Consider the following 13,291-nt stretch of genomic DNA (forward strand, 5'->3'; position numbering starts at 1 on the left):
TTCCCATCGTGAGGAGCACATTTGGCAGGTACTGTCCAGAGTTGCCACCAGTTGTAAGTTGGCTCCGTGAGCAAAGCAATTCATTAGCCATTTGCCTATAAATTCTGAAATCGGTGTTTTTTCACTTCCATCAGTCTCCTTGGAAACTCGGGATCTGAAGGGGCTCTGACCCCAAACACAGGTGCAGCAAGAATGCCAGCCATGAGTCAGGGCCGAGGACAGGCAGGGGCCGTCTCAGCTTGGGGCACGCGGGGGGAGGGCGGGGGGGAGCTGGGAGATGGAAGACCACGAAAGGTCCTTGCCCAGCCGGCAGTTCCTCTGTCCCGTCCCATGAGCGCCCCTGGGTCCCGGCGAGAAGGCAGAGCCATTTATTTGTCTTAACATACAACTGTAGGCCTCAGCTAACTATACACAATGAGTATTGCATAGCACAGATTCCTTCACTTTTACGTAGCTTTCTCCTACTGAAGAAACTAGCCACATCTAAGAAAAATATTTACACTGAGTGAGTCTCTCACAGGTGATTGGTCCAAATTCAGATTGGGCAGGTCAGGGTGGCTGCAGGCTATGGAGGGGTGCTTCTCAAAATGGGGTTCCCCTGGGAACCTGATGAAATGCAAATTCCCAGGCCCCGCCCACACCTACTGAATCTGAAACTCTCATCACAGAGCCAAGGAAAATGTGCTTTCACAAGCCTTTGGGGTGATTCCGATGCCACTCAAGTCTGAGAAATACTGACTTAGCATGTGTCACTTCCGTCCGGATGTTCCAATGGAATTGAAACCACACTGAGGATTCTGGGAAGGGAGGCGCAGGTGTGACACAGAGACTGTGCTGTCTCCTGGAAGATCATGTGTCACTTCACTCATCTTGATGACTAGATGACTAATGTGTCATCTTACTCAGGTTCTCTGATAGTGGCCTTGCACGAGGACACCAGCCATTTCTTTCATCAGAAAATTTCTTTGAAAAGTGTTTTTAGAAATAACAAATACTAATAATCAAATTATGAGTATATAATCAGATGACCAATACAGACACAAAGGTGACATTTTTAAAAAGTTTCAGATGAACTAGAAGATGGCTGGAATTATTCTGCCCCTACCACCTGAGTAAGTCAATCCTGAATTTTTAATACTAGTTGATAAGAAAAGAAGTCTTTTAAAGCATGAAAACCTAAGTATTCTCATTTTCTTAGAAACTAGTCAGGTCCTTGAACATAAACCTCTCCTCACTCAGGATACTGGTGTTGGTAACAGTCGCACAGAAATAAGGCTTTCCAAACAAACATCTTATCTTTCTATGGAAGGAAGTTCACAAAGAAGGAATTGACGCTCTTCCCCAACGACGACGACAATACATTTTTGGGTTCCTTTCCCAGAAATCAGTAAACAGCAAAAGAGCTTTCATTTAACAAGAAAAACAAAACAAAACAAAACAAAAAAACCCAAAGCGTGTTCATAACAAATGCTTAAATCTAACCCATATGCCGCTTACATGCTTCAAAAAAGGGGACGGTTCTTGTGAGCCAATTTCTCCAGTCATTCTTTGCCAAATAAAGCAGATTTCAGTAAAAAGTTTTCACCGCCTGAGAGGGGGCCCTGTTCGTTTTGTGGGGTATCGGGTACTATTTAGTTTTCATTCAGAGTTTCCAATTCTCTACTTACTGGGCTTTTTCCCACTCGAGCGGACCTGACCCACTCTGGATAAGCCCATTACAATCGGGAAAGGACCACATCTCTGGGCGGAGGGCACGTCTGACACGCTGATGGGGTTTTGCATGCACGTCCCACACCAACATGCTTTGTGTACATGTTCCGTCCGTGGTGTCATGTGGGCCAGGAAGCTGGGGCACAGGGCCCTGGGGACCGTGTCAGCTTAATGTAGGACACGCACCCTCACGTTCACGTCGCTGTGCCCGGGAGAACTCGGCTTCCACAGCAGCCCACCGCAAGGTCCCCCCGCCGCGCGTGGGCGCTGTCCCTGCCATTGTCCACCCTAACGAGGACGGGCTCGGAGAAGAAACACGGTGCTTACCATTCTTTAGAGTGTCACTCTCCAAGCCATGAAAAGAGGGGTTACTGCCAGAGCATGTCCTGTCCCCTGGAAAGTGAGCAGATATCTCCAATCATGTTTTAAAACGCCAGCAGGGAGGCGAAGGGAAAAAGCCCAAATGGAGACGCCAGCTGCTGGGGACACAGGCGCTTCCCGGTCAGCGTGTAGTGACAAGCCCTTGCAAAGGCACGACGTGGCTGTCAGATGAACATGAGAAAACGAGGCTCTGCAAAGACGTCTCCCCACACAAATGCTCTTTCACACAGAAAGCAGGTCAGCAGGCCCAAATCTCCTCCTGTCCGTGAGCCGGGGTTATCTGGAGCATGAATGTTTCATGACACATCATCCGTGTCCTACACAAACTCCAGGCTTCTCAATGACCTCACCGTGCAATTCTCTCGTCATGTGATCACGACAACACCCAAAATTTCAATGCTAAAAATAAATGTTAATCCACATGCATCGGATTTGAAGGACTAAAGGCACAAAGATGGTTTCCTGCCTCGCATAACCGAAGCAGTGTGGCACGTCGCCTTTACCTCACCCTACACGCTCCTGGCCAAAGCCACAGATTTAAAGGATCAGGGTGTCCACGGGAAGCTTCCAGAGAATTCCCTGGTGCCTTAAAGACACATGGCCCGAGTAGTACCCAGTCCCTACCTTCTCCGATGTCTTGTCTTGTGCAGGCGGCCCGGCCCCGAGCAGGGGTGGCGGGGGAGGGGCTCGGCGCTTCTTCATGTCCGACCTGACCGAGGACACCCCTGAGATGTTGCTCAGTGAGACGGATGGACCCAGCGTAATGGAGCGGGAATTCACAGACGGGGAGTTTGGCGTCGTCAAGCAGCCCTGTGGGGGGAGAGACAGACATGAAATGTCATCACAGCGAGACGCCCTCCCTGTGTATGAACGCTCGGTCCTGCAAAGCAAGTGGCAAACCGTCTGTCCAGGTTCCCCCTGTCCTCATGTCACCGTCAGGCTGGAACGGCCTGTGCAAAACCCTTATTTTCACTTTCCCGGGAAAATCATCGTAGAGGACATCACATGACAGAGTCCTGATATAAGGTTTGTTTCCTTAATCATAAAGGGAATGGCCGACTTCCAAAACCTCTAAGGAGAACGCTGACCCGTTGGCATCATTTACTGTCCTCCACCAAGCTGCGGGCGTGAACTAGTCTCCTTAGAGCTTGACTCTGTCATCAGGGCGAGCCCTGCGATGCCGAAAACAGGGAGCAACAGATCAAGAAGCACGTTTCTCACAGAGAAGAAGGTCCCACTTTCCTTTTAACTTCCAGAAAGTGGGCAAAACGAGAGGAATAATGGACGTGCTGCGCAGACTTTGTGTGACAGCTGAAGGCAGCACTTTGCGGCAGACACAAGCAAACTCAAATTAAGTGCAATGCAGCACCCAGTTAATGACGTTTCTCCCTGGGGAGCCGACTAAAGGGCACACACATTTTTTCAATCCTTCCTGCCTCTGGTCTGCTTCGTAAAGTCCTAAGAGTGTTTGTGCAGATGGAGCGTTTGGAGAACTCGCGTTCTAATTTCACATTACAAACGCAATGGAGCCCACAGCCGCCCCGGGGCACCATCTCCCCGGCCCTGCCCGTCTGTCTGGCTCCTCCCCGGCCCTGCCCGGGTGGCCTCCCCAGCATGGTGCCCAGCGCACAAGAGCCTTCCACACTGAGACCAGTGCAGGGAGAGGTGAGCCCACAGATGATGCAGACACGCTGCCTGGGAGCGATTCCTGGCTGTGCCATCCATAAGCTGCGTGACCTCGGGCCAGGTCTGTGATTATTTTCTGCCTCAGTTTATCTCCCGCACACCTGGGGTAAACACCAGTACCTACACCACAAAATGGTCATGGGAAGGAACTAAATGGGTTACTGCCTATGAAAGACCTTCAGAGGGTTCTCAGCACAGTGTGTGGGGGCCAACTGGGTGGTTATTCTATATTGGCTTGTTTCTCCCCCACCAAACTTGGGGCCCATGGGGCAATGAGTATGTTGTTTCCACCTAATGCCTGTCCCAGCCCCTAACAGCTCCTGGTATGTGGAGGAGAGTGAACGAATGGGTGAGAGACCCCTGGGCAACTCCACTCCCACATGTTACATAATGAGCTCATGGAAATGCTTTCACGTGAACAATGGTTCTGCATATTTAAAATAAATGTGTAAGGAGGACCCATCACATTCAGCTGCAGCCAGTGTCACCTGTGCTCAGACTCAAATTCTATTCTGCTCTGCCAGTTACAGCACTGTCATTCTGTTCCCTGAGAGCATTTTTTGAGACTCAGGTTTTCTGGAACTTAAATATGAATGTCAAAGGTCAGAAACAAGCCCTGAGGTTAATTTTACATCAGTTTGTGCTTCCTGTGAGATGCTGAGCATCACAGATACCCGGTCATCAAATGCAAGTTCCTGTAGGAAACAGGTAAGGGCTCTACAGGAAATAGCCGGACACCCAGAAAATCGGTCAATGCCTTCTAAGCTCCCATGGAAAAAGGTAAAGAAAACATATAAATGTTCCCCCCAGCCCTTGAGCTCTGCAGACATTGGACCCACTACTGTGGAAATAAGCTAACGCAAAGTGAACTCTGTTACATATTTCCTCTGTCTTCCATCTACCTCCGTCGCAACCGTGAGGACATGAGGACACAGGAGGGGCATGTACTTAACAAAGCAGAGTCCAGAAGGTAAGTGATGCAAATCAGAGTGGGGCTGGGCGAATCCACGTCAAGCTGTGGAGGGGTTTCCTTGGCTGGCTCGCTCACACCCCCAAATGCAAGTGGATGCAAACATGTGGGGTGGAGGTTTGCTAGGGCTTGTGAAACACGAGGGAGAGACACACACCACGCTGACGTGGTCACCTCTCAGCATGCGGGGCCCCTTTCCCATCCCGTAAACACACGCCCACGAGAATGCCTTCCACTGCATCTCCGCATGCCACCCTGTCCAGAGACCGCAGCTTCCAGGGCCTCTCGTCCACAGCTGGGCGCGCCTGACCCATCGCCCGGCACTGCGAAGGCTTCCTGTCTGTCCTTTCAATGCTCCCGAGCACTTTCTGAAGCTCTGTGCGGAAGCCCCCCTGCAAAGCACTTTCCAGGCCGTCCACGGTGGATTGATCGCAGGCTTTAAATCTGTAATCATATTGCCTCCGTGGCGTTCTGACATCCCGGGTTGTCACCTCCTTGAGGTGGGAATCGCCCTTGGTTCTCCCGACAGCCCCCACGATGCACACACACAGGCAGGGACCTCACGGTGGGAACAAGTCATCTTTCAAACAGGGCAAGTGCCTTCTGTCAAAGTCGCTGTCAGCACCGAACATGTTTGTGTCACATTGGAGGTGTCCCCTCTAGCTTCCTTCTTCTCTGCTAAGTAGTCTCAGTAAGAACGACCTCGTTGGGGCCCCAGTGAGAGGCCCGAGCAGGAGGCCGGAGGCCCACAGCTGACCCAGCCCAGCCCCCCTTCCAGGTCTGCCACCTGCCACCCCAGACAGTGCGCTTCTCACAGCCCATGGTCTGTCTCCAGAACACAGCCGCATGTTGACACGGGTCTTTCAGCCCAGACCTGCTCTCCACAGCCCACGGACAGCCCCCCAGCACCCCGCGCAGGCACAGCCAGGCCGAGTGCAGCACCCGCCGCCCGTGTCCCTCAGCCCCACGCCCAGCAGCGACTCCCCACCTTCCACCCAAATGCTCGGGCTGCTCAGAGGATGGCTGTGGTTTGACTCCTATCTTCCTCTCGTCCCACTTCTGGGAATTGTGCACAGGAGGCAGCAAACAGCCCACAAGATAAGCTGGGTGGAAAATACCCTTAAAATCAGACGGCCTTTGCAACGCTGACTCACATCAACAGTAAGTAATGTGGGAAGCCGAGAGTTAATGCACACAGCCTGGGGGGAGGCAGCAGGCCCAGGTCCTGCCATGCCAGTTCCAGGGTTCTCTCCTGCTACAAAGTGGCAAAGTTCCCAGGGACTGACCAGGGCTTGCCTGCCAGAGAGATTTGGTTCCCTGTTCCTATCCAAACTGGTCAACACTGTTTTCTTTGAACTCCCAAGTCCTTTTGTTGAAGGGGAGAACTCACGCTCTCTCTCAGGCTGGCACCCACACCCACAGGCTTTGGCTACCCCAGTCTGACCAGGATTTCTCAGGAGTCTTTCTCCTGAGGACAGGCAATGAATTGGGTCTTAGAGAGGAGAGAGAACAGAGCCACCACAACCTTCATGTCTCAGGCCTCCGGGGACCTCAGGCTGTGGGCTGTCAGCCTGTGCCAGACAGGCTGATGTCAGCTGCAGGGACAGTCAGATGGTGACAAGCCTAGACGCTGTGCATCGCAGGCCCAGTGGTAGCCCTACAGGATAGACTAGACTAGACTCGGACAGAATACGTCCTGTTCTCCCTGTGTCTGACCACACTGCTGGGCGGAACAAGCCCAGATTCTCTGCAGGGAGCTGCAGGACCCAGGGGCGAACCCAGGAATCTGGCCCCACAGAAGCCCTGAGCTCCCAGGTGGATGGGCGGCCTTCACCTTGGCCTCTGGAACCGGTTCTGCCCACAACCCAGTCAGGGCCGTTAATGCAGCACCAGGGGCCTCGCTGTGACAGTCCGGCTCTCCACTAGCCCTGAGGAGGACCCTGGGAGGCCTGGGTTTCCCTATGGTAGTGCTGGGGCCCCCAGCACTGCATAAAGCCGGGTGTCTCCCCACTCCCTCACTTATGCTGGACCAGAGGTCAGTACTGGGCAAGGAGCCACATCTGAGGTCAGTTCCTCTTTCAAGCGAGCACAGTGGCCAGGTGTGTTCTTCGCTCCAGTCCTTCAGGCACCCGTCCAGTTCACAAGCACGCACCTCGCCACTCGGGCTGGGGCTGCGGTCCTGTCCACAAAGGGAAGGACATAGGGACCCCGAGGAGAAGGTGCTTGTAGAGACAAATGGGGGAACGCTGTACCGAAACCCTTCTGCTCAAGGTGAACTGAATCAAAAACAGCAAGGATGAGGAGTGATGCTTTTCCCATTGCTCAAAGCTGTCTGTTCTGGCAAAGAAGACCCTGTCATGTGAGGCCCGGCTATGTGACCAAAATCCAAGTGATCTCTTGACCTCGTTAGTGAGGAATTCCGATAGAGTTTGTTGTTTAAAGATTGAGGAAAATATTTTGGTTACCCTGAGTATCAAATACCACCAACAGTACTGCCACTACAGACTCTTCGAAATTAAATCAGGTACTTACTTCTAGGATGGCATGATTTTAGAGGGTTTTTTTGTTTGTTAATTTTTTTATTCCTAACATAGGTTTACTTCACAAAAAATTATTTTTGGCTTTCATGTAAGTGAAATCACTAAAATAATCATTTTCAAATAGTTGTGCTCTATGGAGACGAATGATATCAATTTTTAAAAAAATGTTACTGTCTTCAAGGGTACAAAATTTAAATATATCATTAAAAACATAACTGAAAGTAAATATAAAAAATAAAAAAAACTAAAATGTTTTCACATACACTTTCAAAAAAGTTATGCTTATCAATCAAAATTAGTTAAAATTAAATAAATGCATATTATAATTAGTGGGTATGACAATTTTAACTTAAATTTTTTTTTAATGGTGAGAAAACGGGCACAGGATGATGAGCTGAGCCACTTAGGGGGCGAATTAAAGTGGACTCAGTGCCCGGACCCCTCTGTGCTCCCCCCTCCTCCAGCCGTGCTGCTCCCTGTTGAAAGGCTTCAGTACTTTTCTTCTCTTTTTTCCTTTCTTTTTCTTTTTTTTTTCCTAATGCTTTGTCAAAGAATCAAGTGGGAGAGGATTCTGGAAGACCCGTTCTCCACACACCTTGTCTTCTGACACAGGCTTTGGCAGGGCCACATGACCAGGCCCCACAAGACACAGACACACTGTCCTACCCACGCTCAGGGCGATCCGCTGGGCAGAGCAGCCCAGATCCATCAAAGCCCCTGACGTTTTCTGGTGAGAAAGGCGAGAACACTGCTTCTCATTCCGCGGAGGCCGGCACGGTCCTGGGCGAGGGGTCAGGCCAAGCTCCCTGCCCGGGAGAACGCTTGCTGCATGCTGTCCTCGGGGCACAGCCCGCCTGCCAGACACGCTCCGAGCTGGATGGCTCAGCCAAAGCGCGCTGTCTGCTGGCACCTCGGAAACCTTGCGTCACTCAGAATGAATGGCCAACCCAGGGGCATGGACCATACCAGCTTGCCGTGAACTAATCCCCACGATGGGCATCAAGACTCTAGTTTCTATCATGTGAGACAAGTGAGAGCTGAGCCTTCTCTTGGCCAAGTCCCCTCACGGGAATGTCAGACAGACAGCATTTCCTTAGAAGAATAAAAGTTGCAGAAGCTACTTGGTCTGGATAGATATTTCAGCCATCAAAATATGATGTCACATAAACTCTCTGACAGTTATAAACATCAAAACAACGTTGGATTGTTTCTCTCCTGGCAGGAGCTTTTCTTAAAATGAGCAAAGGAATATCCAACTGGTAGTTTGATTTTCTCTTAACAAAACTCAGCAAAGCCCTTGGGGGTGGGGGTGGGGGGTACAATCCCGTAAGCTTTCTGTGGTGCCATTGTAAAGGCAAGGCTGTTAGCAGGCCTCTGAATGATTGGAACATGCCGATTATTGACATTGGGCAACTTTAATATTGCAATTTTATTGGGTTGTCAGGAAAGTCATGATGTATTTTTTCTATGTTTTTTGATGCAAAAATGCGTCATGATTTTTCCGACAACCCAACAGAAAGCCAGAAATTCCTGGAGAACTTGGGAATTAAAAGTAAATGAACATCTGTGCTGTTCACAGATGCATAATATTGCCGTCTGCCCTCGGGAAGGCTGCCGTCCTGTCGGAGAGCAGGGCACCCGCGGGGAGTGTGCCATGGGTCTGTGGGGAGCGTGTCACGCCCGTGGGGTCCTGGGGTTGAGCTCCAAGCCCAGCGGGCCCTGTGTGAGCAAGCAGACAATCCAGGTGTGACAGGGTGTGGAGGAGGAAAGAGAGGGCAGAGCATCACAGACAGGCGGGATGACGGTAAATTCGGAAGGTAAGCCAGACTGTGCAATGCAGTTAGAAGGGCAGGGATTAGAAGCGTGAAGGGGACCGGGGATGGGCTGCACGTGGGGCTTATGGGGAGCAATCAGGCTGAGAGCGATGAGAAAAATGCCTAAACCTGTACAGTGTGTGTGTGTGTGTGTGTGTGTGTGTGTGTGTGTGTGTGTGGTCCGCTATGGCAAAGGTGAGATTTCACCTGGCTTGAGGTACAATTAATTTTGGGGGAAAAGGTTCTAATTCCTATAAACAATCAAACCCTAATAACAAAGAAATCTAAAAGTTTCCCCTCTCAAACGTGCATACAAAATTTTCTGCAATTCCCATGGGGGCATGTTTTGAATCTGTCTTGTAAGTGTAGTTCACTATAGCTCGTCAGGAGTAAGGTTCCATACGTGGCCACGCTTAGGACAAACGGATTCCGAGCTACCTCAGGCGTCTCCTGTGACCTGACATGTAAACACCACATGTTCCATGGAAAGGAAATGAGAACGCTGCTGGAAGCTGTAGTGGGCAGGTCTCAGAGCTGACTGCCAAGATGACTCTACCTGATAAAGAAACAAAAAATGGCAAGTCTCTTCGCAGGAAACCGGGTTGTTTCCGATACCTGTGTCAAATCAGGAAGGCTTCTCTGTAACTCTTGGTAACTAAGTCCTTAGGTGGAAAAATTCAGCTGATTACATTTGTCTCCCGGCAAAATTAACCTTCAGAAAAAGCAGGATGGCATTTTTAAGAAGCAAGAAACACAGTTGGGGTTCAAGTGTCTCTCTCTGGATTAATCCAGCTGACTCTCCAAGGTGTCTTTCAAAACATTCCTCTCTTATCTGCAAAGACATCTATGGTCCACAGTGATCACGTTACAGAAGAGGGACCACAAAACTGATGATCCAAAACGGCACTATTATCCGAGAGGTTTAAGAAAAACACCAAATTGGTAAAAACATGGGGAAAAACAGCATTTTGGGCACTGTCCTGGACACACAGAGAAGGGTGGTCTCCTTGCCTAGAAGGTCGTCTGAGCTGACACCTGCTGGGGCCAGAGGTCAAGGATGAGCTGGTGATGGAAGAAATCTAATCCCGGGGGCTGGGCAATAAGGAGAAACTTGGAATAACTCTCTGAGGTACGTAATAGCATCCCCATTTCACAGGTAAGGAAACTGAGGCATAGAGGGAGGCTTCACCAAGGTCCCACCAGTGAGTGGTAGAGCCAGGCAGGCTGGCTCTGGGACAGGGGCTGCCAAACTCACTGCATGTCACCGCCCCATCTTATCCACTTAAAAGTGTGAACTCCGAGGCATTAGGCCCACTCACAGGTCATCCAGCCATCACCACCATCTAGTCCAGAACATTTTCCTCTCCCTAAAAGGAGACCCTGTACCTGCCGAGTGGCCACTTCCCAGTCCGAAAGACACCCACGCACTCTCTGACCCTATGGATGTACCTACTCTGGACATTCCGTATAAATGGAATTTAACATGAATGGTTTTTGTTTCTGGCTCCTTTCACTCAACATCATCACGTCAGGGTTCAGCCCTGCTGTGACATGGTTGGCACTTCCTTTCCTGTTACGGCCAAAGACGATTCCTTCGTGTGGACGGCTTGTCCACTCATCTGCTGATGGGCATCTGGGTGGTTTTCACCTCTTAGCTTCTGCGATCAGAGCTGCTAGGAATATCTGTGAACAAGGTTTTGCTTGAAAGCCTGTTTTCAGTCCCTAAGGGAACCTAGGAGCCGAACCGCTGGGTCACATGGTAACATTTTCTGTTGAATGTTTTGAGGAACAGCCAAACTGCCTTCTGCAGCAGCTGCACCGTTTTACTTTCCCACCTGCAATGGACAAGGATTCCAATTTCGCCACATCCTTGCCAACACTTGTTATTATCCTTTAAACAAAAACAACTTGGGCCATCTTAGTGGGTGTGGAGTTGTGCCGTGCTGTGGTTTGGATCTGCATTCTCTAGTTAAGTGTGACACCGGCTGACCTGTCAGGGGCACCTGCTTTTCAAAGTCAAGGGTAAGAACCATGGGTCCAGGGCCTCCACCACCAAGCACCACACACCTGCCCAGGTCAGAGGTGGCTCATTTGTCCTTATTTCTTTGGACAGAGCCTTCAAGCGTCAACCATCAACATTTTTACTGGCCTGGCCTCTGTGGTGGCTGGTGCTCAGGTGCGTGATGAACCTCCACGGGCGACATGTACACAGGAGCTGCAGCGCCACCCCTCAGCCTTCGCCTTGGAAAAGTACATCAGAAAGTGCATGGCGGTGTCTTTCTAGAGAACACCCTGTTCTTATCTAAGCAAATCATCCATAAACTGTTGGTCTTTACTGTTGAGAAATTACCAGTAGCCTCACCCCTGCCCCAAAGGACACACCGCTGATCCAGTGGATGTCAGCATGGCCACAGGGAGGGGATCTCAGCGCGCTCCCATCTCAAGGTCACTGTGAAGGTCACCTGTAAGGTCCTTCGCAGGTTCCTTTAAGTTCTTACTGTGATCTTCTCATGTTGCCCCAGCTCTTCCTGCACTCCCGGCCTTCAGGGCTAAGATGTTATAGCTCTTCTGATATTCTCCCATTTACAAAATAAAAAGAGGTAACAGCAGGGGAGCAGCAGGTGCCAGGGCACAGGAGTGGCACCAGCCCAGAGGCTGGGGAAGCAGCAGAGGTGGAAGGAGGGCCCTGGGACAGAGACGCAGATTTCCCAGCTGAAGGCAGGTGACACGGAGAGGACATCAGTGGAGGTCAGCGGTGTCCTGTTCAATCTTCCCAGCTCAATGCGAAGCAGCCAGGAGGAACGGCGAATCAGCACCACAGTTATCACACACAATTTCTACAGTTCATGAGAAACCCGGAAAGCAGACGTCGCCGTTGACATGCTTGCAATCCTAGGACAGGTGTGGCTCTCTCGTCTTTCTGTGTGGGTAATGGAGAGATAGTGGGGCACCTGTTCCCCAAACCCACAGGTGGACCTTCTGTCCAGGCCAGGAGTCCCTGTGCAGCACATGACATGGGGTACTGAGGAGGGGACAGAAGGGGTTTTGCCACTCAGAGGAGAGTCACCACTCAGCAGCCCGCAGCAGGTGGCTGGCTCTGGGGGACCGACAGGTGAATGGACACGGCTTCCCAGGCAGACTGGGGTCCCCGTACAACATTCCCGCAGCCTGCCCTCGGCCAGCCTGCCCTCGGCCTTCCCCCAAAGCCCTCCGCATCCTGGGGCAGCAAAAGCCCCCTTAACCTCACTGAGCCGGTCATTGGGCACAACAGCGGGGGGCAGCTGCAGTGATGTGGGGCAGCAGAAGGAAACGGATAGTCAGCGTCTCTTCTTTTCTTGCTCCTGCAGAATTTAGGCTCTGCTTTGGCTCCTGTTCCCATCCAATTCTCTTTCAGCTGGATTGTGAGGTGCAGCTCTCCTAGCTTTAAGGAAAAGTGTGGGTGCTCTTCAATGCCCCCTCTTACCAAGGTTGGGTACCCTCCTGACCTGCCTACTGGAGCCCCGTTTCTCTTCATTCTCTCTCTCAGATGCCACTGCTTCTGCGACCTTGGCCCAGAGATTCCGGAAGCACGCGCGAGGTTTCGCTCCGGCCTCTGTCTTTCCTGGCCAACGGCAGCACCCTCTGGCTCTCCACAGCCCTTCCCTGGAAACCCGCCCACTGGGAGTGGGAATCCTTCTCCAACCGGGGCTGTCCTGGTCCAGCCCATGCCTGTCTCAGATCCACACCCAGCAGCTCCAGAAAGAGGCGCGCGAGAGACCAAGGAGGGCTGAGGGGAGGGGAGCGGGCCTGCAGCACCCCGTCCTGGGAGATGCCTTGCTGGGCAGCGTCCCAGCCCCCACCCATGGTGTGCGCGCGCATAAACACACACACACACATACGGCAACTCGCTCCTGCCCTCTCTTAGCATTGTAAATACTCAAGTCTGCAAGTGCAAGTCTAAGGCAGAAACCTCGGCTCCTGTTCCTGGCTCGTTCTCCCGAGTCCCGAGACAAACCTCACACTCCCCGCGTCGGCTCTGCCAACACGCCCGCCTCCGGGCGCCCGGCCACGGCCGCACCGGCCCGCCATTGGCCGGCTGCTCGCTCCACCCCGCGCGTCAGTCACACGCAGGGCCCGCCCCCCGAGCAGCGCTCGTCTGACCGCCGCCGGAGCCCGCGAACGCCCAGCTCTGAAGACCACGGTTACGACCA

The 13,291-nt window shown here is 51.7% G+C and overlaps 1 protein-coding gene across 2 annotated transcripts in view; it reads right to left on the reverse strand.

Moving 5' to 3' along the window:
• Positions 1–13,291, reverse strand: part of COBL (cordon-bleu WH2 repeat protein) — a 126,497-nt gene that overhangs the window by 68,954 nt on the left and 44,252 nt on the right. For both annotated transcript variants that reach the window (XM_019652994.1, XM_019652993.1), the window contains exon 7: positions 2,716–2,901. In XM_019652994.1, coding sequence (XP_019508539.1) covers positions 2,716–2,901 — 186 coding nt within the window. The remainder of the gene's footprint in view (positions 1–2,715; positions 2,902–13,291) is intronic.

The sequence above is a fragment of the Hipposideros armiger genome, unplaced genomic scaffold (assembly GCF_001890085.2).
Source record: "Hipposideros armiger isolate ML-2016 unplaced genomic scaffold, ASM189008v1 scaffold_191, whole genome shotgun sequence".
NCBI classification, from domain to species: domain Eukaryota; kingdom Metazoa; phylum Chordata; class Mammalia; order Chiroptera; family Hipposideridae; genus Hipposideros; species Hipposideros armiger.